General features: G+C 35.0%; 1 protein-coding gene across 1 annotated transcript; it reads right to left on the bottom strand.

Annotated features, from left to right (window-relative positions):
* Nucleotides 1-492: 492 nt before the first annotated feature.
* On the bottom strand, nucleotides 493-24,966 carry LOC127155056 (protein shisa-like-2A). Its single transcript, XM_051097015.1, has 3 exons — nucleotides 24,651-24,966; nucleotides 17,049-17,185; nucleotides 493-735 (listed from the first exon to the last, which is right to left on the bottom strand). The coding sequence occupies exons 1-3, from the start codon at nucleotides 24,830-24,832 to the stop codon at nucleotides 551-553; spliced, it is 504 nt and encodes a 167-aa protein (XP_050952972.1). The 5' UTR covers nucleotides 24,833-24,966; the 3' UTR covers nucleotides 493-550.
* Nucleotides 24,967-26,776: the final 1,810 nt, after the last annotated feature.

Raw genomic sequence — 26,776 nt, 5'->3', positions numbered from 1 at the left:
CAAAAGCAGAAAAGCAAATTAAAAACCATTTAACTTGATTCTTGTAGTAGGTGAATCACTCAATGAGTCAAACGGCGCTCAAAGCTGTTTTTAAAGGCATCAACACCATGAGCTGGTGTAATCGTTTGTAAACTTTGTTTGAGAGAAAAATGAACGGCAGAACGGCACATTGTAATTCTCAGGATTCGGAAATAACAAAGTTCAATTCTGTCTTTGGTTCAACCCACAGACTCTCAGAGAGCTGAAGTTTTGATGAATGTAAACGATTTAATGTTTCCTGCATCAAAAATACAACCAAAGAGTCTGCGTTTTAGGATATATTAAATTTGTCACGCTGAGGCAATTCGTCATTGATTTGAGTTGTTGATGCTACAGGTTCCAAAACCGACAAAAATGTGGAGGTTTTAATTCCACATCCTTTCTGTGGTTCCAAATGTTACATCGTTACATGGTCACAATGTTACATAGGTCACATGATGGTCGGATAAAGCCGCTGAAAAGACACCTGGGTAATGTTCATTATTCAAGTCGTATTTGCAGCTCCAGAGCTTTATGAAGGTCCTTCAACGTTGATGGTGGTGACCGTAGCCATGAAGCAGCGCTGGAACAGGCGGTCTGGGTCGGGCGGCTGGTTGTCACAGTCTAGTTTGCCTCTTTGGAAATGCTTGCGGAAACCCTGCGGTCCCGAGGGGGCGCTCGGCTGACTCGGACCCTCCTGAGGATTGGACCCAGTTCCTGAGAAACACATGATAGAAAACGTTAGACATTTTCCTGAAAAGCTTTCTGCTGACTGCCTGTGCAAAACTCGACAAGGACATTGAAAATACTGAAGGACATAATCAATATAAAAACAGCATGCGATAAGTGCTACTTGGGTATCTGTTAGTGCCTCCTGGTGATAAGGATTATTCAATTCAATACTGGTTTTATTTTAGTATTACTTATAAACTATTACACTATTTATTAATATCTAGAATAATCTTTTATATTTCAGTTTTTCATTTTAGATTTTAATAACTACATTATGTGCTTTTGTCATGTTCATCAGTATTTTTGTTTTTTTTACTAATTTTTGTTTCAGTTTTTTATATCCTATTATAGTATATAGTCTATATATAATAGCTTAAAAATAAAGAATAGCTTTTATTTTTCAATTTAATTTTAGGCTTTAACAATTACATTATGTGCTTTTGTCATTTATATTAGTTTTTATATTTATTTATTTATTAATTAATTTATTTATTTTAAAATTTCAGTTAGTTGCCAAGGCAAAATTTCTCATTTTGTTTCAGTTTTTTATATTCTATTATAATTTTGTATTTATTCAGCTTTAATTCACTTTTATTTTAGTTTTGGCATTTATTTATTTTTTTATTTATTACATTTCAGTTATTTGCCAAGGCAAATTTTCTAATTTTGTTTCATTTTTTTCTATTATAATATAGTATTTATTCATATTTTTAATTAGCTTTTATTTTTAGTTTTGATTTAAATATTTTAAGTTTTCATAATTACATTACATTTGTGTTTTTGTCCTTTTGAGCAGTATTATAGTATTAAATATTTAGAATTAGCTTTTAGATTGCATTTTAATTTTAAATAAGGTTTGTGTGATTTATTCTCTAATATTTTTATTTAGCTATTTATTTTATTTTTAGTAATTTCAGTACTACCTTATTTTATTTAATTTATTTGCCAAGGTACAGTTTCAGTTTCTTATATCCTATTATAGTATTTATTAACATTTTAGGTTTTAATTACATTATGTGCTTTTGTCATTTATATTAGTTTTTATATTTATATTTAGCTTTAATTTGTTTTTATTTTAGTTTTGGTAATTTTATTCTTTTTTATTTATTTATTTATTTTTAAATTTCAGTTAGTTGCCAAAGACAACATTTTTCATTTTGTTTCAGTTTTTTATATTCTATTATAATTTAGTATTTATTCATATTTTTAATCAGCTTTCATTTTTAGTTTTTATTTAAATTTTAGGTTTTAACAATTACATTATGTGGTTTTGTAATTTAGAGTTTTTATATTTATATTTAGCTTTAATTCAATTTATTTAAAATTTTGGTTATTTGCCAAGGCAAAATTTCTCATTTTGTTTCAGTTTTTTTGCTATTATAATATAATATTTATTCATATTTTTAATTAGCTTTTATTTTTAGTTTTCATTTAAATATTTTGTTTAAGTTTTCATAATTACATTTTGTGTTTGTGTCCTTTTGAGTAGTATTATAGTATTAAATATTTAGAATTAGCTTTTAGATTGCATTTTAATTTTAAATAAGGTTTGTCATTTTTTGTTCTTTAAGATTTCTATTTAGCTTTTTATTTTAGTTTTAGTAATTTTAGCACTACACCTTATTTTATTTTAGTTAGTTGCCAAGACACAATTTCTAATTTTTGTTTTAGATTTTTATAGACTATTATGTTCTAATTCAAGTTTTAATAATTAAGTCATGTGGTTTAGTCAATTTAAAAAGTACCATTACAATTATATTTTATTTGTAGTTTTCAATTAAATTTTAGGTTAAGTTTTAATAATTAAATTCTCTGTGTCATTTTTCTTAGTTTTAGGTTTTTAAATTCAGTTTTAGTCATTTTAGCACTTCAGCTTACTTTTAAGTTTGTTGACAAGGCAACATTTTCTTTTTTCTTTTTTAATAATTTTAACTTTTTAAATTCAATCATTTTAATTTTATGATGTTTAACAGTTTTCGTTAACAAACTACACTGCTCAATACAAACACAGTAGTCCAAAGCACTCAAAGTAGGATTTAAAAATGAACAAGCCTTTATTACATCACGGCTTAAAAAGCTAAAACACCACACACTGATGCATTGTGTCTTAAAAGCCTTTAATGCTGCATGCAACAATCTCACATTGAGAAGGTTTATAAGCTATAGCTACTTTTTATAACACTCTCAGTGTGACATTTTCCCAGTTTGAATGCTGTGTTAAATATGTATCTGAGCATTATGATGAATTTTCAAAAGCTTTAAGGATGATTTCACACAGCTCTCATGGGGAAGTCATAAGTTGCACATCAATATTCATATGCTCAAATATTGTCATGCATGCCAAGACAAACATATTTGTAAAAGGTATATCATTAATAACATCCAAACAATGTTTGCACAGATGAACAAGAATATTACTAAATAAAATGAGTCATTCATGCTATTCAATGAGTTTGGAGTGAGATAAAGAACTAATTAGCTTTCTCAGCATGTTTGATCAATGGCAGCCCGGACTACACAACAATGATTCAACATGAAATCTTCACTTCAAGACAAAGAGACTCCTCAAGCCACTATTCAAGCTCTTGTGGATCAGCACATTAATCTAATTAAAATCCATGTCTGTTAAGTGTTGAGAAAGGACAACTGAGATGTTGTTTTTTCATGCAAGAGAAAAGCTAATCTACGGTCTTTAAAACTACTATTGAGATGTTAAGATTTCCATTTTTAATAAATGCTGTTCTTTTTAAAGGAGAAGTCCACTTCCAGAACAACAATTTACAGATAATGTACTCACCCCCTTGTCATCCAAGATGTTCATGTCTTTCTTTCTTCAGTCGTAAAGAAATTGTGTTTTTTGAGGGAAATGTGTCAGCATTTTTCTCCATATAATGGACTGATATGGTGCCCCGAGTTTGAACTTTGCAGTTTAAATGCGGCTTCAAATGATCCCACCTGAGGAAAAAGGGCCTTATCTAGCGAAACGATCGGTTATTTTCATGAAAATACTACAATTCATACACTTTTTAATGTCAAACGCTCGTCTTGGCTTGCTTTCCCTGTACTCTGTGTATTCTGACTAAAGAAAAACTCTTTTTCCTTTCTCATTTTCTCCCTCAACTTCAAAAATCATTTCAGAATCATCCTACATCGCTGCAGAAGTACTGACCCAGTCTTTGCAAAGTGAACATGCAAAGAAGATCAAACACCCTTAACAAAAAAGGTAAAACATCGATACAGGGCAATTCTGAAGTTGAGGGAAATAAATACGATCAGAGTTTTTCGACATACCCTAACTGTCTTGAGTCAGAATACACAGAGTTCAGAGAGAGAAAGGCAAGACGAGCATTTGAGATTAAAAAGTATATAAACTGTATTATTTCTATGAAAATAACCGATTGCTAGATAAGACCCTTCTTCCTCGGCTGGGATCATTTACAACCGCATTTGGGATCGTTTGAAGCCGCAATTAAACTGCATTTTGGAAGTTCAAAATCGGGGCACCATATCAGTCCATTATATGGAGAAAAATGCTGAAATGTTTTCCTCAAAAAACATAATCTCTTTACAACTGAAGAAAGAAAGACATGAACATCTTGGATGACAAGGGGGTGAGTACATTATCTGTTAACTGTTGCTCTGAAAGTGGACTTCTCCTTTAACATATTATTCATCAAAGAATCCTAAAAAAGTATCACAGGTTCCCAAAAAAAAAATAAAACACAAAAAAAAAAAAAAAAAAAAAAAAAATACTACGCAGCACAACTGTTTCCAATATTGATAATAAATCAGCATATTAGAATGATTTCTGAAGGATCATGTGACACTGAAGAGTAATGATGCTGAAAATTCAGCTTTGCATCCCAGGAATAAATTATATTTTAAAGTATATTGAAATAGAAAGACACTATTTTAAAACTGAAATAATATTTCACAATATTACTAGTTTTTTTCTGTATTTTTAATTACATAAAGGCAGCCATGGTGAGCAGAAAAGACTTCTTTAAAAAACATTAAACACCCCCCCCCCCACACACACACACAAAATGACTAAAACTGTAAGCAAAATTAAAATAAAAATGGAAAAATACAAAAATAAAAACTGATCAAAAACACCAATAAAACTATACTGTAATATATATATACACTATATATAAAGAACAGTATACTATTCATTCAAATCTAACTGCCAAGACTTTGAATTTGGATTACAAACGAAAATTAAATATGCTAAATAATGTCACGTGACAACTGCTTGTACTGTTTTCTTCTTTGGGTGAATCCCTTCTGCTTGTATTATTCTAATTTAAAAGTCGCTTTGCGTAAAAGCACCTGCTAAACAGAAGAAATGCAAATGGAGTTAATCTCTCTGAGCAGAAACAGTCTGTTAGGTATTCTGCTCCTCTGTGTGGTTACGTAAGGACTCCTGTTCGAGCACAATTGATCGCTCTGCAGTGCAGTCTCTTATAAATGACTTGGGGGAACCATCTTTGATGTTCACTGTAACTGTAACATTTAATTTTTTTTAGTTGAATGGGGAATCTTGTACAAAGCATACTTTAATGCCTTGAAACCTTGAGGTTTAGCTGTAGAAAGACCCTAAAATTGCTATGAATGCATAGTGTAAACTAATTAAAGGCTGGTTTGCTTTAAAAGACTGCACAAAAGAAAAAAACGAGGGAATTAAAGCTGCAAGCAGCGTTGAAAGGGCCCTTGTACCCAGGCTCACCACCATCGGTGGTTTAGGAAAACAGCAAACGGTGGGCAATATGCATTTAAAGTGGTAAATATAGAAGGAATATGTCAAAGTCATTTATACGTGCCTAACCTCCGCGCTATGACTATAAATGGATATTGGCCTTTAGGCCCGCACTTTGATCAAACATATGAAGTTTGGTGCATATTAAACATGGTGTGTTTGAGTTGGTGCAAAGCATAACGTATCCTGTTGCCAACAGGTGGCGCTATGATTATAACTGAATATTGGACTTTAGATGTCTTCAGGTCAGGACTCTTACCAAACATGTAAAGTTTGGTGCAGATTGGACATTGCATGTTTAAGTTAGTGCAAAACAAGTGATTTCCTGTTGCCAGCAGGTGGCGCTATGATTCTAACAGAATATTGACCTTTACATGTGTTCAAGCCAGGAGTCTTATCGAATGTGTGAAGTTTGGGGCAGATTGGACAGTAAGCTATTACACCGCCATAGCCAAGAACGTAAAAATCATTAAGCAACCGTAAACAAGACGGTGCAATGCGGAATTCGTTTATTTAAGTACAAATTATGGATTATGAGGACGATGTTTAGGCAATACTTACATTATTCATTTCACATCATTTCTAGACTCAGTGCTACCTGAGGTGCTGTTGCCAACAGCAAACATATGTTTGTACAAATGAAAAAAAAATCGTTAAAATTAGCTTAAGTTTAAAACATATCAACACAGATTAAATTAAAGACTAATGGTAGAATTGTATACTGATGGAATTACAGTTGTATAAATAATAAAACATAACATTTATATACCTAATCTGTCACGTTGTAAAGACTACGGCAAACCAGCTGTTCTCCTGTAGTAGACAGCTACAGTAGTATGTCAAGAAGTAGTTGAAGTCACGAACGCGCAATATGACATCGGAATGCCGTTGCTGTTCCATCTGTGGTTGCTGCTTAAAGTCCATAGTGTATGGCGGAGCTACAACACCTTCTATTTCCATGGCGAAACACTGAACTTTGTCCGGCCGCCACGGACACGCAAAACATCAAGGCTGTCATGGACACGCCTTTCAACGAAAACTCAAGATCTTCGCAATTTAACGTCACAAAGGGCTTTAGGTTACACTGACCAAATTTGGTGGTGATCTATTTAAATCTCTAGGAGGAGTTTGTTTAAATACAACACCTGAAAATGACAAAAAAAGGCACAAAACTTGCCAAGAAAATTCAAAATAACACATTTCCTGTTGGGTTTCAGACTTCGTACCGTGGGACATTTTTGTAGGTATTGGTGTGTTACATGTGTCTACAGAATTTCGTACATGTGTGCGAAACATAGCTTGAGGGGCACCTTGTTGAAATTTTATAGGTGGCGCTATCGAGCCATTTTGCCACGGCCATTTCTGAAACCCACATCAAATGTAGAATTTCACCACCTTCAGCCTGTGTGCCAAGTTTCATGAGTTTTCGAGCATGTTTAGGTCCTCAAAAATGTGATCTGAGCAATTCCAATAGGCTCCTTGCACCACCGTTGCTTGGGCCCTTATAAAAAGAATGGCTTTATTAACATTATTCATTTCCTAAATTTACCAAGATAGTCCCTTAAAACAGATTAAAAGTAAAACATTAGAACAACAAACAAAAGCAGAACAAACATAACTAAACTTTTGGTTCTGAAATGTTTTGTAAACATTAGTACTACTTGCTTTAGAACATTCAGGAAACATTTAAATAATTTAAATAATAAAATGGAACATTTCATTAATGTTCTCTCTAATGTTCATGTAACATTCTTCCAGAAACATTAATAGAATGTTTGTTCAAACTTGTTCAAACTTACATGTTTATTTATACGTTGTTCATGGAATTTCTTTCTGAAATTTCTTTCTTTCTGCCACCTCCTTCTGAAACTGCAGCAACACTAGACTAGAGATAAATATTATTCAAAATACAAGTATTCTAACAAATATCGAAGAACTGAAACCCATAATGGATCAGAAACTTACCATAAGTGGTGATTTTGTCTTCATATCACTCTTAGAAAAAAGGTACAGCTCTCTTGGTTGGAACCTTTTTAAAGGGTAAACTTTTTTATTTAACGCATATTGGTACCTTAAAAGGTACATAATTAAAGGTACATATATCTAAATGGTACATTTTAGTACCTAAATGGTGCAATTTAGTACTTTTTGAAAGCATATCACCCAACAAAGGAGTGTATAAAAAGAATAAGTACTGATGAAATGAATGTCATTTCTCAAAATAAACTTGAATTAAATGTGGTGTGTAGGTGAGGTGAAAGATCATTCTCTAATTGGAAACATTAACCTTGATATTTCATATAATAAAACACAAGAATTGCATTATCCACTTAAAGGCAAAAAAGAAAAGAGGATCGCAGAGCTGAAAAGAAAAAAGAAAAGAAAAACAACCTCTGCAATAGCTTTACACACTGATTTTTAGATCTCCTGTGAATCCGCTTTGTGCTGAAAACAAAAAAGTATTGGATGGGGTCTCTGTAAAATATCGAAAATGGATAGGGTCGTTTTGCAGAGTTTGAGAAGTAGAAAACACAAGATGCTAAAGGCCACAGGAAGAAGAGACACTGCAGACAAAATGACATCAATTATTTGTGTCACAGACAGAACGGTGTGAAAATGACAATGATAAATGGAGGCATTGGGACTGCAGACCGGCCTCGTTCTCTCATCCTCCAGCAGAGTGAGGGATTGTTATGCGGTGGGTGTTTTAAAAGTTCATTTGTAATGGGTTGAGGTGAAGGTTTTGGATTTTTAATGTTCTGTGTGGTTTCTTTTTAGTCAAAGTCAAAATAAAGTCTTTAAAAAGTCTCTATAATATTTTACAAAGTTTGGGTTGAATTACCGTTTACATTTAGGATTTCTAAGTCTTTTTGGTTTCTTATTGGTCAAAGTTAAAATAAAGTCCAGTGTTTCCCCTAGGTTCACAGCTTTGGGGTGGGGGGAGGGGGTTGGATAGGGCAGGGGTGCCGGTACCCAACTGTACTTCTTTCGGTACTTTACTCTCTGTATAATAACAAAAATATTTATTTCAGTTAAAAAAAAAGAAAAAAAAAAAAAAAAAAAAAGTCAGAACTCTCATCTTTTTCTTTCTTTTTTTTCCCCTAGAATTTTTGTGTTTTAATTTTTCTGATAATGAAGTGAAGGCATTTCAAAGCATTTATTTATTTATTTTCAATCAAATGAAAATTAAACCCTTTTATTTTTTGGAAAACAAAAAGAGGGTTATTTTTTAAATTAATACAAGGAAGAAAATTTGTGTGATTACTCTGTTAAAAAAGTTTTCATAATAATAAAACAATTAAGTGGTTAATCTGGCTGTAATATTTATTTTTATAATTTAATTGTTTTATTCAAATTGGCCAGAAATAGAAATATATAAAGACGTACATTATACTGTACACGCTGAATCGTACTTTTATTTTGGCAGGTTGCTGTGAAGTTTCTCTGTGTAAACAGTATGATATGATGCTAGTTTTCTCAAATGGAACGGTAAAATTCACATGAAATGACTCTCACAGCAGCTCAGGAGATGAAGTTCATGTGTTCATGTCATCATATAATAAGACGCAAAATTAAAATAAATAAATAAAGACGCAGAAGCCAAAAATCACCGCGAGGCTCACGTGTGCTTCAGTATTTGTGTAGTAAACAAAACCACGTCTCCGTCATTCATACATACAGAGCCAAGCGGAACATGTAGGATTCATATCTAAACTGTCTTTTTGCATTTTAATATTCACAGACATTAGTGATTATCGTGATCTGAATTAAGTGATGGATCCAATTTTGATTTATTAATCCACTTTCATATATTCTAGATTAATTCCATGGAAAGTAAAACATTTTGAATTTTTTTTTTTGTTTTAATTTTGATGGTTAGAGCTTACAGCTCATGAAAGTCAAAAATCCAGTATCTCAAAATATTAGAATATTTCTTAAGATCAATCAAAAAACGGATTAGCAAAACAGAAAAGTTCAATTTTTTTTTTAAGTATGTTCATTTATGCACTCAATTCTTGGTCGGCAGCACTAATTACAGCAAATTCTTGTTCCTAGCACAAATTACAGCATCAGTAAAGTAAGCCATCAGCCTGTGGCATAGCTGAGGGACTATTGAGCCTTCAGCTCGTCTGTATATTGTTGGATCGACTGTTTCTCATTTTTCACCTGAAAATATCCCGTAGATTCTCTTTGGGGTTCAGGCATGTTGGCTGGCCAATAAAGCACAGTAATATCATGGTCAGCAATCCACTTGGAAGTGTTTTTTGCACTGTGGGCAGGTGCTAAAGTCCTGCTGGAAAAGGAAATCAGCATCTCCATAAAGCTTGTCAGCAGATGGAAGCGCTCCAAAATCTCCTGGTAGACGGCTGCATTGACTTTGGACTTGATAAAACACAATGGACCAACACCAGCAGACGTCACGGCACCCCAAATCATCACTGACTTCAGAAACTTCACACTGGACTTTAAGCAGCTTGGATTCTGTGCCTCTCCAGTCTTCCTCCAGACTCTGGGATCATAATTTCAACATGAAATGCAAAATTTAGTTTTGTCTGAAAAGAGGATTTGGACCACTGAGCAACAGTCCAGTTCTTTTTCTCCTTAGCCCAGGTAAGATTTCTGTTTCAGAAGTGGCTTGGTAGCCCTTTTCCTGAAGATGTCTGAGCGTGGTGACTCTTGATGCGCTGACTCCGGCTTCAGTCCACTCTTTGTGAAGCTCTCCCAAGAGTTTTAATTGGCTTTGCTTGACAGTATTCTCACGCTTGCGGTCATCCCTGTTGCTTGTGTATCTTTTCCTACTCAGTTTCTTCCTTCCATTCGACTTTGCATTTAATATGCTTTGAAACAGCACTCTGTAAACAGCCACCTCTTTCAGTAATGACCTTCTGTGACTTACTCTCTTTGTGGAGGGTTTCAGTGATTGTCTTCTGGACCATTGCCATGTCAGCAGTCTTCCCCATTAGTGTGGTTTCAAAGAACAAGAGATACCTGGAATTTATACTGCAAGGATGGACATTTAATGAAACTCAAATGTTCTAATATTCTAATATTTTGAGATACTGGATTTTTGACTTCCATGAGCTGTAAGCTCTAATCATCAAAATTAAAACAAAAAAAAAACTTTTGAGATGTTTTACTTTCCATGGAATGAATCTAGAATATATGAAAGTTTAAGTTTTTTTAAATAATGAACTTTTTCACGATATTCTAATTTTTTGAGATGCACCTGTAAGTAACATAAGACCATTTAGTTTGTTTAATAAAAGAACAAGATATAGACCTGTTCTATAGGAAAGGTAACCTTAAATTACTTTGTGATCTGGCAAAAACAGTCTGAAAAACAAGCAAGCACGTCTTATCACTGACTTTCGCCTTAGCAATCAATGTAAACACCCTCACTTACACAGATAAACAGGTCAAACTTATTGATCCTTTTGTGATTCAGCACAAGGGAAAAGTATTTTTTGTTTTGCCACATCTCTCTTATTATGACAATATAATCAATATTTACAGCTTGACATAATCATAAATGTGAACTTAAATGTCAGCTTAATTTGGTGGATCAACTCTTCCCAATATTTGAGACATATCTTGTCTGACACAAAAAAAAAAAAAAGAAGAAAGAAAATACATTATGTTCAGCAGGCTATTCATCTTACTTCTCTATTTGGGTCAGCAGAGATGTGCCTCCTTTATTGTCAAATTGTCAGTCACATGGATGATTTCTTCACAAAACATGCTCAAAAGTAGAAGAAGTGCATTTGAAGCATGCTGTGAAAATGACTGTTTGTAATCCAAAAATGTTGCTTTTTTCCCTACTTTGTCACAGTTTGTCAACTGCAGGTTATGAATCTCTTGATTTGTTTTGCAACAAACACTGAAGTTGCACTGGTTGGCATTAGTGGTGTATATACTATTCAATGCATCATTTACATGCATTTTCACGCCAATTAAGCACATTTTCCAGACAATTTTTTATGTACCTGTTTATTTAGTATGCATCTGTTGTGATTATTTTATGATTATTTTACATGTAAAGCATTTTACATTTACCACTCTATAACACATGTGCTATATAAATAAACTTGCATTGCCAACTTGCATTACTTTTTCTTCATTAAAGCAGATTACGATAATCCATTTCAAGTAACACATATTAAAAGTAAAGTCAATATGATGTATGTACTATTTTGAGACATAATTATGTTTATCATTATAGTAATGATGATGTTGAGGGGAAAAAAATGCAGAATGTGTTTCTCAAGCATGTAAGTTAACAGGAGTAATTTTGACACTTCAGTGCATTTTATTGTCGCAATCCTATTTATGTACAGCTCTGCTGTTTTAAAATGTGCTATATAAAGAAATTGATTTCATTTATTCAACTTAAGATCTAACATTACCACTCAACACAAAGAGCTTAATGTCATCTAAATGTCATTAACATTAAACCTCTTGTTTTTTTTAATTTTCTCTCTCAAATCTCATCCCTTTTGCCAATAAAGCTTTATAGTGCATATTGTTTACATAGACCTGCATTATATGTGCATTGGATTCTGAGTGCTTTATTTTAGTGTGAGGACAAGATGGGTCACATTTAACCTAAAATCAACAGAAAGACATACGCATTAGGATGCATAATGCATTTTTGTATTACAAAGCAAGCCAAGGGAAATGTACTTAACCCTTGTGCTGTGCTCCACATGAAGCTATGGACCACACGAACCACATATACCTTCTTGATATTTGTATACCAATATATGTTTATATATGAACCACATATACCTTCTAGAAACTACTTGATTTGTCAAGATTTCAAATCACTGCATGAGTATTTAAAGTTCAATCTGGCACATATTTATTCACTGTAGAGAGATAGAGAAATCTATCTCACTGATGAACAAAAGGCTGTTGAAAGATCTATAAAACCACAATTACTAATACCTATTTGCCATTTGTCAGGTTATTGTTGCTATATCTTTCATAAACAGTCTCCAACATTGAACCAAGTTGCAACACATCCTATCTGAGCTGTCAAGCCTTGAATAATATCAATAGCTTTACTTTAAACTTATTCTGAGCTGATAGGTTTCTGATGTATGCAGCCTTTTTTCATACAAAACAAGCTATCGAACTGTCATGCCGCCAGATAAGCTTTATTATCCTTGTTATGCTGCTCAAAACATTGTAAAAGCATTAAGCAAGAACATTTTGCTTATATGAAAACATACTGTCCTCCAGATTCAAGACAAGAGAACTTAGGACTTTCATCTTGCTCTTTCTGCATCTTTACTGATGTGGACACGAGCCTGTTTGATAAGAAAGTCTGGGGAATTTCTAGACTCAATGAACCACATCAAAGCTACATCTTTGCAGGGTTTCTGCAGGTTTTATGAAGGTAAATTTAAGACTTCATGACTTTTTCTAACATAAAGCAGCCCTCAAAACAGCAAGAGCCAATCTGTCCTGTGGCATCAAGAATGCAAAACGGTCATATGCTCAAAAAACCAATAATCACTTCACATAGAGACACATAGAGCCTGTTGCAAGCCATTCAATCCATCACTGACTACAAGCCCCTGCCACAGGTCTGTGATGACGACATGATCCCTTCCAGATGCACTCAACAACTTTTATTCATGGTTTGAAATGCAGAATGACACAACTGCACAAAAACTGCCCACACCCCCCAACGACCAGGTGCTCTGTCTGTCTCCAGCCGACGTAAGGAGGACCCTATCTAGGATTAACCCACGCCATGTACTGAGAGACTGTGCTGCAAAGCAGACGGATATCCTAACAGATATCTTCAACATGATACCCCACGTGTCTCAAATCCACAACAATCATAATCCAAAGAAATCACCTGTGTCCTGTCTAAATGACTATTGCCCCATAGCACTGACTCCAATCATGATGAAGTGCTTTGAGAGGTTAGTCATGCACAATATCAAATCCAGCCTCCCCAACACACTCCAGTTTAATACCGTCCAAACTGCTTTACGGACGATGCAATTTCCTCCACCCTCCACCTGGCTCTTACCTACCTAGAAAATAAAGACTCCTATTTTAGAATGCTGTTCATCGACTTCAGCTCAGCATTCAACACAATAATCCCACAACAGCTCATTAATAAGCTAAACCTGCTGGGCCTTAACACCTCCCTCTGTAATTGGATCCTGGACTTTTTAACTGGAAGACCTCAGTCAATCCGTGTCGGCCACAACACCTCGAGCACTACCACACTGAGAACAGGTGCCCCACAAGGCTGTGTGCTCAGCCCGCTGCTCTTCACGCTGAACGACTGCACTGCCAAGTTCAGCTCCAACCACAGTGGTAGGTCTCATCAGCAACAACGATGAAATGCACTACAGAGAGGAAGTGGCTCAGCTGGCTGAATGGTGTGCCACTAACAACCTGTCCCTCAATGTAAGACAAAGGAGGTTGTGATGGATTTCAGGAGGAACTCCGTTGACCACCCCCCACTGACCATCGACAGCTCGACTGTGGAGAGAGTCAGCAGCACCAAATTCCTGGGGGTGCACATCACAGAGGATCTCACCTGGACCACCAACACCATGTCACTCTACAAGAAGGCACAACAGCGCCTACACTTTCTCTGTCGGCTGAAAAGGGCAAGTGTCCCTCCACCCATCCTCACCACATTCTACAGGGGAACCTCTGAGAGTGTGCTGACCAGCTGCATCACTGTCTGGTATGGGAACTGCAGTGCTGCTGACCGCAAGACCCTCTAGCGGACAGTGAACACATTTGCATAGATCATCGGTGCTCTTCTCCCCTCCATTCTGGATATTTTCCTTGCACAATGCTCCAGTAAAGCTACCGGTATTGTGAAAGACTCCACCCATCCCTTTCACAGTCTCTTCCAGCTCTTGCTATCAGGAAGACGGTTCCGGAGCATCAGAGCCCGCTCTGCAAGACTACTCTACAGCTTTTTCGCCCAAGCTGTGAGAGCCCTCGATTCCAATCACTTCACCCCTATTCACAACCCTAGCTCATGAAACCAGGATCCTCTCTCCCCCCACCACTCCACACGCACAACATGAAAACTGTTGAAAACCTCAAAAACACTGTGCAATTCTGAGTGTGCTACACACAGGTGAATGGGCTGGACAAACCACCTGTAGAAACATACTCTTCTCTCTATATGCACCAGACACTTTCCATGTTACAAGGACTCAATAAGATAACACAAATGTTTACTTGTGAATGCACTACGCATCATATTGCACTGCTTGTTTCTTAACCCTAAATACCTCTTTTGCACAATATCTTGCACAACATTGTACAGTATTATGAAAAGTAGTTTAAAAACTGCTCTTACGTCTATTGTTGTATGTTTATATTTATGTTTATTTATGTCGCACTGTGGTCCTGTGAGACAGGACATTTCATTCCACTGTATGTCCAAATATGTAGCGGAATGACAATAAAGCTCAACTTGACTTGACTTAACTTTGACTTTTCTCAGAATCTCAAAATTGTGAATTTTTCTCAGAATTGTGAGTTCGTAGCTTGAAATTGTAACTTTTTTCTCAGAATTGTGAGTTTATATCACAATTCTGACTTTACATCGCACAATTATTAGTTATTAAGGTAGAATTATGAGATATAAACTCCCAATTATGAGAACATTTCAGTCTTATATCTCACAATTCATCAACTTCACGAAAGTGTGCTATTTTTTCCCCAGCATTGTGTTTATATCTCAATTCTCACTTCATAAAAGTTGACTTTGAAGTTGACTTTTTTTCTTAGAATTGCAAGTTTGTATCTCGAAATTGTGCCTTTTCCCCCCATAATTTTGAGTTTATATCACAATACTCACTTTATAAAATGCAGTTGTTAGTTATTAAGTAAGAATTATGAGAAAAAACTCAATTCTGAAAACATATCAGTCCTATATCCAACAATTCTGAGAAAAAAGTCTGAATTTACTAACTCAAATTTTTTGAGAAAAGGTCAGAATGCGAGTTTATATCTGGAAATTGTGACTTTGTTTCTCAGAATTGCAAGTTTGTATCTCAAAACTGTGACTTATTTTATCAGAATTGTAAGTTTACATCTCGAAATTGTGACTTTTCCAAGTTTATATCACAATTCGGAGAACATTTCAGTCTTGTATATATATATATATATATATATATATATAAATGCAATTGCGAGAAAAAAAGTCTGAATTGCAAATTACTAACTCATTTTTTGACAAAAAAAGTCAGAATCGCAAGTTTGTATCTCGAAATTGTGACTTTGTTTCTCAGAATTGTGAGTTTATATTACAATTCTGAGAAAATATCAGTCTCAAAGGTCAGAATTGCAAGTTTAGATCATTCAATTCTGTGAAAAAAAGGTCAGAATTGTGAGATAATAAGTCGCAATAACTTAAAACAATGTTTTATTCAGTGGCTGAAATGGGCTTCCATAGAAAATTCAACTTCTTTTAAAGGGAAAGATATTTTTTTAATACCCCAGTGATATTTGCTCATGTTTTAAGCATAAGACTTTTTCAAACATTATTTTAAATGCTTTCGGTTTGAAAATAGTGATCTTTGCGATAAAGACTGAAAAGAATCTGTCTTAATTTTGCATAAATGAACCACTACCGATGACACATAATTTGATGCACAATCATCACTCTTTGTCTCTGTAGAATCTGCATTCTACAAACTCGATTTCTCTTGCAATGCATCCATGACAGAAGCATGTAAGAGCATTTTATGTGTTTTGAAGTGCAACCAAAGGGTCACCAACAACATGAATAAGAAAGTGACACAAACCATGCTTTCCATTTTTGGCAGCTATTTTGTTACCCAGCTACTGCTAGCGCTCAGGGTGGTAATAACCCTGATGATGAAAATGTATTGTAGTTCACACAACTAGGGTAAAAGAGTCTAAATCTGGCTAAAATTAGTTTTCATGAATACTAAAAACAGGCTTAACTTATCCAGATCTTTAGTACAGCTGATTCTAATTGCTCAGTCATGGAATTCTTGGGGAAAATAATTTTGCATTATGACATAATAGAATAATTTCTCAAACGTTTTATATCTATTTATCTATTTATTTGCAGAGTAGATACACAAAAAGCAGGATTATCTCTTACATATTCACCCATTTATTTCTGTTTATCACTTGATTTCTGTTAATTGCATGATGGATGTGTCTGGCTGTGTTCCATGACTTTGCTGAATATTTTATGCACCTGAATATAACTGATTCATTCACAATCATCTGTAGGTTTCCATTTCTTCACTGAACACACAGCAATAGTCTGACAATACTAACAAGTTAACAAGAAGCAGAAGCAGTTGATGCATAAAGAATAATTTTACTGAGATTAATACTGCTACTAAAAGACTGAATGTAAATGTCAATATGCTACATTAAGCAGTTAAACCAAACACTTATCAAATAGGCTGTTGTGTGACATTCTAAGCTTTTTCAGGATCTCAAGGACTTTCCTCTCAATATGTTCTCATACCTAGAAATGGTTCTCTTCTTAAAGGCGTTTTCATACCTGGTGCTCGTAAAGGCAGTCCGTTGTCCAGCCCTCGAGGTTTAGTGGCGATGAACAGGTAGCAAAGCACACAAATAGTGATGACGAAGGCTAACAGCACCACAGCAGCTATAGACAAACCAACTAGAGCTCCCAAACTGAAGAACAGAGACAGAAAAAGAAACACATTAAACATGTTGATATCAAATCCCCAAAGAAACCATTTGACAAGATATTTTGACATATACTAATATAAAGGCTTAATTTCAAGCAAATGTAACTTATTTTAAGGATGTTTACATTATATATATATAGAACAGAAAAGATATCCAGTAAATCATTTTCCACACACAAAAAAGAAAACACATTTTTGCATATTTCTGATTTCACAAAACCCATTATAACTATCACTTTCAGTTATTTGCTTAGATGTTTTTCCACTTTCCAACAATTCCCTTCAAACATTCTTCTCCTCCCCCACAAGATCATGAAAGCGCAAACGACTTTGTTCTTTGTTTTAGATTATTAAAGTGTGCCGTCACACTTCTGCGTGCCTGAGAACAAATTAAAATCAGCTTTGAAAACAGCAAATGAGTTCTTACATAAATCAGTTAATGTTAATGGATGTTTCACATTAACTGGTGCGTAAAAGCATCACCAGCGGAGAAACTGCACTTAAAGAGTCACAGCGGGTCACAACCTAACCAGTAAAGAGACAAAAAAAAACAAAAAAAACAAAAAAAACAACAACTGTGCTTTGCTCATTAAAGGTGTAGCGTGTAATTTCTGCACCAGCAAAACTTGCTGCTACAAGGTTATTGCAATGAAGAACCTTTAACATCCTTGAAACCTTTCCATTGCGCAAAAGGTTCTTTATTGTGGAACAAGATTAATCTTCAGATTATTAAAATGTTCTTCACACTAAGAAAAAAAGTCTAACTGGTCAGTGAAAGGTTCCGAAAAATGGCTCTTCTAGGTCATCGCTGCAAAAAATTCCATTTGGAGCCTTTGGAACAGAGCTTAAGGTTGTCATCACACTCTTAAAACTCTATAAAACTCCAACAGGGCAGAATGAGCAAGTACTTTTTGTGAATCACCTTTACAGAGTGCCCACAGACTTCTCTGAAATGTCACGCTGTTAAATGTCATGTCATGGTGGCATGTAAAGAAAACATTATCATCATTGAGTTCCCTGTGAAAGTGATGAAGACGGCTTGACCTAATCACCTGAAGATCAGTGGCAGTCATAGGAAGCACATTACAGCAGGCACTAGGCAGTTCTAAAAATGCAGTATGTAATATTGACAGCTAGCGATTGAAATGGAAGCCTGTTTCCACTAAAAAAGTCAGAATTGCATGACAAAGTGGCAACTGTGTTATAAAGTCAGGTGTGTGCAATATACAGTAAACACGCATTCTGAGAAATAAATTTGGAACTGCAAGATATAAACTGAGTTTATAGCACGCAATTGAAAGTTATAAAGTCAGAATTGTGAGATATAAACTTCCAATTGTAAGACTATTGTCAGATTTGAACTCGCAATTGTAAGTTTTTATCTCACAATTCTAAGAAAAGAAGCCAGAATTGCGAGAGAAAAAGTACGTTGAAAAGAAGTCAGAATTGCAAGATATAAACACGCAGTTTACAACACGCAGTTGCAAGTTATAAAGTCAGAATTGTGAGATAAACTTGCAACTGCAAGAAAAAAAAAGTCTTTTTCCTCCCACAAATTTGGATTTTCTGTGATTTTATATCTCACAATTGTCTGAAAAGTCAGAATTACGCGGAAAAAAAGTCAGATTTATGGATTTATATCACAGAATTCTGAGAAAAAACATCAGAATTGCATGACGTAACTCACAATTGCGAGAAAAACTCGCAATTCTGACTTTTTATATTGTGCAATTATATTTTATATTATATATATATTTTTTTTTTACAATTGCGACATATAAACTGTGAGAAAAGAGACAGGATTGCAAGTTTACATCGCAATTGTGAGTTTATATTGTGCAGTTCTTTTTTTCCATTTTTTTATTTTGCAATTGCTAGTTTATATCTCAATTCTGAGAAAAGTCGTCAGAATTGCAAAATATAAACTGTGAGTTTATAACACACAATTGCAAGTTATAAAGTCAGAATTGTGAGATATAAACTTGCAACTGTAAGAAAAAAGTCTTTTCCCCCTCAAATTTGGATTTTCTAACTCGCAATTGTGTTTATATCTCACAATTCTGAGAAAAGAAGTTGGAATTGCGAGAAGAAAGCCCGATTTGCAAAATATAAAGTCACAATTGCGTGGAAAAAAAGTCTGAATTGCGGGTTTGTCACAGAAATGTGAGAAAAAATGTAAACTCGCAATTTTGATTCTGATGTAAACTCGCAATTCTGACTTTATTTTTCACAGCTGTGAGTTCATATCTCAATTCTAAGAAAAGTCATCAGAACTGTGAGGAAAAAAGTCAGAATTGCGACATATAAACTGACAATTGTGAGAAAAGAGACAAAATTGCAAGTTTACATCTCGTAATTCTGACTTAGTTTTTCATAATTCTGAGTTTATATTGTACAGTTCAGACTTTATTTGTATTTAAGAAAATTGCAATTTTTTAATTGCGAATTTGTATCTCAATTCTGAGAAAAGTCTTCTCAATTGAGAAAAAAGTCAGAATTGCGACATATAAACAATTGTGAGAAGTTTACAAGTTTACATCTCGCAATTCTTACATTAGTTCTCACAATTTGACATTAATTTTGATGTTTGACATTGTCAAAATTGTAAGAAAAAAGTCAGAATTGCAACATATAAACAATTGTGAGAAGTTTACAAGTTTACATCTCGCAATTCTTACATTAGTTCTCACAATTTGACATTACATTAGACTTTATTTCTCACAGTTGCAAGTTTATATCTCAATTCTGAGAAAAGTTATCAGAATTGTGAGAAAAAAGTCAGAATTATGAGAAAAAAAGTCAGAATTGTGATATAAACTCACAAAAAAGAAAAGAGACAGAATTGCAAGTTTACATCTCGCAATTCTCATGTGGGTTGCCAGATTGAGAACACGCAACAGAAATGATTGCAATTAACAATGGAAGGCGATGAGCTCTACACTGTAAGTGGATGAGTTGATTTATGCATGTTCTAACATGCCTCTGGTCATACAGCAATTTAGATGGACGCCGAGGCTTTTTAGGTTGGGTAGAATTTGCGATCTCTGACCTAGTTTGTTTGCTTTTCAGTGGCTGCAATACGCTGTGTTTTCTGCCACCTGGCAACCCGGAGTGTTGAAATACTACTGTGTAAACTGGCAATTAGCGAAATCACACAAACCAACAGAAACAAACATTCTGACATGGAACACATGTTTAAAATTAGAATAATTGGCTGTAGTGCTGTTTTTCAGAGAAACAAGATTGTGAATTTAGCATATTGTCTAAATATCTGCAAACATATTATGGTATATTTATGCATTAGTGCAGTCAAAATATATATATATATATATATATACATATACAGGGGTTGGACAATGAAACTGAAACACTGGCCAATATAGTGTTGGAGGTTTCATGGCTATATCTATGCAGCCTGGTGGCCAGTCTTTACTGATCGCACATTCCACCAATAAGAGCAGAGTGTGAAGGTTGACTTTGTGCACCCAATAGCTCAAACATTGTACCCTGAAGGTGGTGCCGTGTATTAGGATTATAATGCACCAATACACACAGCAAGACTGGTGACAAGAGTGATTTGATGAACATGAAAGTAAAGTTAAACATCTCCCATGGCCTGCACAGTCACCAGATCTGAATATTTTTGAGCCACTTTGGGGTGTTTTGGAGGAGCGAGTCAGGAAATGTTTTCATACACCAACATCACATAGCGACCTGGCCACTGTTCTGCGAAAGGAATGGCTCAAAATCCTTCTGGCTACTGTGCAGGACTTGTATTTGTCATTCCCAAGATGAAATAATGCTGTATTGGCTGCAAAAGGAGGCCAAACGGCATACTAATTGTGGTCTAAACCCAGGTGTTTCAGTTTCACTGTCCAACCCCTGTACATACAGCACCTTTAACTGGCCTTAAATAACAGTAACATTTGGCCTTCGATAACAAATCACATGGCCAATGGCTCGTAAAAACAGACCTTTTTACACCCCAAAATCAATGCATTGCAAAATGCATTTGCAAATTGGAGAATTGGAAATGTTACAGTAGATTAAATTAATTAGGATTTAGGTGGGAATTTGATTAAATCTCATTAAAATAATTTCACAATAAAAAAAAAAAATGAATAAACATCAAACAGGCTTAATTTTAGTTTAAAATTTCCTGCCATTTTAATTTGATTTCGGGGTTCAGAAGAAATCTTCTAAATTATCTGTCATCCAAATTTATTTATTCTCTCTGTATATGTCAAAGAAATTTCCATTTGTGTCAACTTTTATTTCTTTAAAGGACTTTTGAGGGAAACATCTGAGACTTAATTTACACTCAACAAACCTAAGTGATAACGCATTTAGTCTTGAGAGCTATGAACGAGCTATCAACCTCGTAGAAAAAATAAACTCTCCTCCATGATAAGCCAGTAAAACTAATTAACACCTGACAGAAGGTGTTCAGCCGTCTATAATAACAGGTGTTGTGATTTGCTTTGAGTTAATTATTGCCCCTACCATCATACTTTATCAGAATTTTCAAGAACCACACATTTCTGCCATTCTTGATGTAAATTGCAGCCTTAAAATTGATACAACAATTTACATAAGAATGGACCTATGCACGACGTACATAAATCAAGCAGTTCTTGATGATAGCATCGATAAATGCAACAATTTGCATTAATTAATTTTCATTGCTGTTTATTCGGTTAATCATAGCTCTAGAGTTAATACCATATATAGACCCATGTTCAATAAGAGCATCTTGCAGATCTTGTGAGATCATTATTAGGTTACTGTGCGGAAAGTATTCATTAATCATACCACTTGACTAAAGCTATTTCCTGAGGTTAATGCCTCATCAAATAATCAATGATGAACCTTGATGAAGAGCTCTTGTCCTGCCCTCTGACCCTTCCTCTGATCAATCAACAATTAAACTTGGTCCCTGTATACTACACAATTTCTTAGCATCTCCTGTATATTTTATTCAATGCTGCCATTTTTTTTCCTTTTGTGTATGTGTCTACATTTTAAAAAATATTTTTAAAGAATTTGTCTTGTGAAGATCCGTCGTGTTTTGCATTGCATTGTACTGGAAAGAATGTATTAATTTCTTTAGCAATGCCTTGTGACCCTCCAAAGATTTCATGTCCAGTTTTGATTATGTTGCAAATCTACAGCACATGTTGTCTAAAAACCCTGTTCTTTATGAGTGTCTTGTCTTTTTCAGTAAAATAAACGTCCTTAAAATTAATTCACCTGAGAAGCAAAATATCTTTCCTTTCTCAAAAGATGTTTTGCAGAAAATAATACCCGTATAACAAAAATCAGCACTGTAAGAATGGAAGAACCTCAGACACTTTGATCTCCTGAGATATGGACAATACAAGCACAGTGTATTAACATGCAGGCATCTGTTTTCATATCTCACTGAGAGGAGATTTTCCTTCCCCTTACCTCCCCTCTATCCTTCCCTTCATTCAGCTCACACAAAATGGTAAATAGCAAAATATAATGTTCTACATAAAGGATAGTTTCCATCTGTCCCCAAAAGCTGTGAACTCTCCACATATTGTAGACCTTGATCAATGCAAATTCCAATTGTTAATACCCGTCTCCACTTGAAAGATGTTTGTCTTGGTATAATCAGGTTTAGACTTTTTACTCTTAGATTTATCCTTGATAATTTGATGTTTTGTATTGATTATCTTTGAACTATGCAATTGACCTGAGACATTTACCTGACTAATGATGTGTGCACACCAAAAGTGATTTTAAATATAGCTGCAAGCAGCAATTACCGGGGTTCAAGCGTTTAAAGACCTTTGAGCAATTATAGACATTTTGAGTGGATTTTAACCGAAAAGGCTAAAATAAAAACATACATAAAATCACTAGAAATTTTATTTAATGATTTATCACTTTTGACCGATAGGTGGCACTGCTCCTAAATTAATGTGGTGTGGCTTACTAGGGGTGACGATGACACAAACATAGTTTGGTGCCAGTATGCCAAAGAATTGCAGTAGATCCATTTTGGCATTTTTCAGATTTCCTGACCACTAGGTGGCACAGTGCCGAAACTGTGCAGGTAACCTCAGGACATGATTGTCATAAGAAACTCCAAGTTTGGTGTGAACATGATAGTGTCGAGTAGAGACAGCCTTGTGCGAGTACATTACATACAAAGTCAATGCAAAGACGCGAATAGACACAAATTCGCAAAATCTGCCTCAATCGTGTCTTCCGCGCAAGTCAGAAAATTTAAACCTCGAGCAGAAAATGTGCATAACGTGTTGTTTTTTAAAAAAGTTTTTATGTTTTTAGTCATGCAAGTGATCCCGCAAGTGAACTAGACCGAATAACGCATTGCAAATATTTGCTTCGTGTTTGGTGTGCACACACCATAAGAATAAATTGTTACATTTCATTTTATTCTGACTAAAGGTCCTTGTGTTTTTTTGTATTTGTCATCCTAAAAATTTGTCATGCACAGAAGCTTTGCACACTGAATCTGATTTATCCGTAACAATACAAGCTGCAAGGATGATTTTTTCCCCCGTCTTCTTAAAAATGGAAAAAGAATGAGGAAATATCGGGTTCATCCAATCCTGAGATTGCGTAGAGAGGAAAGAGAGTTCCACCTCTTTCTCAAAGGAATTCAAAGTTTACCTCAGTTTGATGCTTTGCTAGCAATCTGTCTTTATATTCCGTCGCTTTGTACCCCGCAATTAGTCTGTCATACAGTTCTATGTGCTGCAAGGTGAAGTGAATGAATGTGTCAGACGCCATTCTGAATTTTGGTGGCTGTGAATTGTAAAAACACCTCTCAAAATGCTTGCTACAGATCCGAATTTCTTTTTTTGTTATGATGGACGAAAGTTTTGTTGCCAGTGTGTGAACCTGACTGACACAAAGTGAGGTTGTGTTTATTATTTAACATGCATAAATTTTGAGTGAAAATTCTGGACGCAGTATGCTTTACTTTGAAAGTAATTTCTCAGGTAGATTAAGTGAAGGTGTATGTTACGCCCAGGGTTAGTGCATACTAGAAAGGATGCTAGATTTCTGACTACTTGGCTTTAGTTATATTAAGTTGTGTGCAGTTGCATTACCCTTCCACATTTGTTGAACCATTAACCTTATCTTCCATTTCCATTTACTGAATGGAAAAACATCATCTTATGTGTGATAGTGAAACTAGTTAAAAGTTCGGAATGACACAAAATATTAATTACTCCTTCTGAAAATGTAAACTTTTTGTAAACTGTTATTTCTGCCATGTGTTTTTATAATGGTGACCAGAAAGTTCATATGTCATTGTCATAACACCAACTGCGCTAGCAGCAAACATATAGTATTTTGGGAATAATTAGCCTGCCATATACTGTAGAATATTCTAATTACATTAAATTCGAGATTCGTGACAAATAATACACAAAATATCGGCGCCTTACCTGAGCCACCACATATATCCATACTCATAAGGAAAAAAACTGTTGGGATCGTCGCAGCAGTATTTGACATCATTGAATCCGCAGCAGAAGATCGCGCGCGCGTCGTTGTCGGGTTTGGGGCACGTGAAGCCGCTGACAAACACGTTTTCCGCATCGTAATATGCCTCGCAATCCGCGCTCATGCTGCCCCCTGACTCGCACCCTCAACCCGCCACCTGTTAAAGCCCGAAGACCCTTATGACATCCTCCGGAGTTTCATTAGTCGGCTAAGAGTTACTCTAGTCAGAGTACAAACAGTGATGTGACGACTGCCAAAGACGCGCGAACATCTGAACGTGAGACGCTGAGAGCTTTCTTTACCTTCTTTCTCTCCCTCTCTCTCTCTTGGTCACTCGCTGGTGCGCGCTCTCTCTCTCTCTCAACCACTCAATCACTTTGTCGCTCTTTTGAATCCACTCTCACTTCCTCCCTGCTTATCCTATGTATAGGGTATACAGTATGTCCACACAAAACTGAGGTTTAGTTGTAATGACTGCACACCAGAAAAAGACATATAGCCAGATAGATAGATAGACAGAAATTAAAATATCTATACAGTATGTTTTAAGGACTATTAATGTTGAAGTGTTTTTATGATAATATTATGAAATATTTACACAGGGTTGGGAAGGTTACACTCTCAAAAATGCTGGGTTAAAAACAACCCAACCTGGATTATTTGGCAACCCAGCGCTGGGTAAATATTGGACAGAACACATGCTGGGTTAAATGTTTTTACCCAACATGCTGGGTTGCTTTAAGTCAACTATTGTTTAGAAATTATTATATTGCTGGCTTAAAAAGGACTGGAACTTATAAAAACACACACATAGAATTACTAGAGGCAACGGCAATAATCAAAAGATGAACATTTATTATTAAGCAAGAACACAAGGGCAAAATACACGAAAAAATACAGCATAGTTTACAATAGTACATACATCTAAACTCGTTTAACAAGCATTTTAGACATGAAAATGTAACGTTTAAAAGTAGCACTTTCATTTTAGTGTATTCAACCATCCTCTGTAAACGCTTTTTACCGAAATAGCGCTAATTCTCGTGCCGGTGTGTCGCCGAAATCTCAAGGTCAAGGGCTGCTGTTCAACAGATTAAAGAGTTACTCCACCCCAAAATTAAAATTTTGTCATTAATCACTTACCCCCATGTCGTTCCAAACCCGTAAAAGCTTTGTTCGTCTTTGGAACACAGTTTAAGAAATTTTGGGATGAAAACTGAGAGGTTTGTGACTGTCCCATTGAATGCCAAGAAAATAACATTGTCAAGGCCCAGAAGAGTATAAAAGACGTTGTCAAAATAGTCCATCTGCCATCAGTGGTTCAACCATAATTTTACGAAGCTATGAGAATACTTTTTGTACGAAAAGAAAACAAAAGTAACGACTTTATTCAACAATTCATCTCAAATTGTTAAATAAAGACAAATTGTTAAATAAAGTCATTATTTTTGTTTTCTTTGAATACAAAAAGTATTCTCATAGCTTCGTAAAATTCTGCTTGAACCACTGATGGCAGCTGGACTATTTTGACTACGTCTTTCACACTTTTCTGGGCCTTGACAGTGGTATTTACTTGGCATTCAATGGGACAGTCACAAACCTCCTGGTTTTCATCCAAAATATCTTAAATTGTGTTCTGAAGACAAACATGGGGGTAAGTGATTAATGACAAAATTTTTATTTTGGGGTGGAGTAACCCTTTAACTGCAAACTTCAGACCATAGCCTCGCGTTTCACTTCTAGCTGGAAGATACTGTAACTGACTCCAAAACCTGCCCATAAACAAACAGTACTGACATTAGAGAACATGTTTTAACATCAAATTAAATTAAACTCAGTACTATAACAAATAAAATCAATTTATTTTATGCAAGGCAAAAGGGGTTTCCAACATGTGAAACGACTGTTGCTGATGCAGTTGACTGACATCTCATCCTTGTTTGTTGCATTGCGTTAAATCCTGTCATTTACATACTCTTAAAAATAAAGGTTCTTTATTGGCATCAATGGTTCTATGAAGAAATCTGAACATCCATGGAACCTTTCAAATGCAGAAAAGGTTCTTTAT

The sequence above is a fragment of the Labeo rohita genome, chromosome 23, assembly GCF_022985175.1.
Source record: "Labeo rohita strain BAU-BD-2019 chromosome 23, IGBB_LRoh.1.0, whole genome shotgun sequence".
In the NCBI taxonomy this organism is placed as follows: Eukaryota; Metazoa; Chordata; class Actinopteri; order Cypriniformes; family Cyprinidae; genus Labeo; species Labeo rohita.
This window is presented reverse-complemented; position numbering and strand designations above follow the sequence as displayed.

Excerpts from the sequence above, each read along its gene's own strand:
- LOC127155056 (XM_051097015.1), bottom strand. The coding sequence starts at position 24,832 with ATGAGCGCGGATTGCGAGGCATATTACGATGCGGAAAACGTGTTTGTC. Across the intron at positions 17,186-24,650 it reads GGATATATGTGGTGGCTCAG|TTTGGGAGCTCTAGTTGGTT; the intron begins GTAAGGCGCCGA and ends TCTGTTCTTCAG. Across the intron at positions 736-17,048 it reads ACTGCCTTTACGAGCACCAG|GAACTGGGTCCAATCCTCAG; the intron begins GTATGAAAACGC and ends TGTGTTTCTCAG.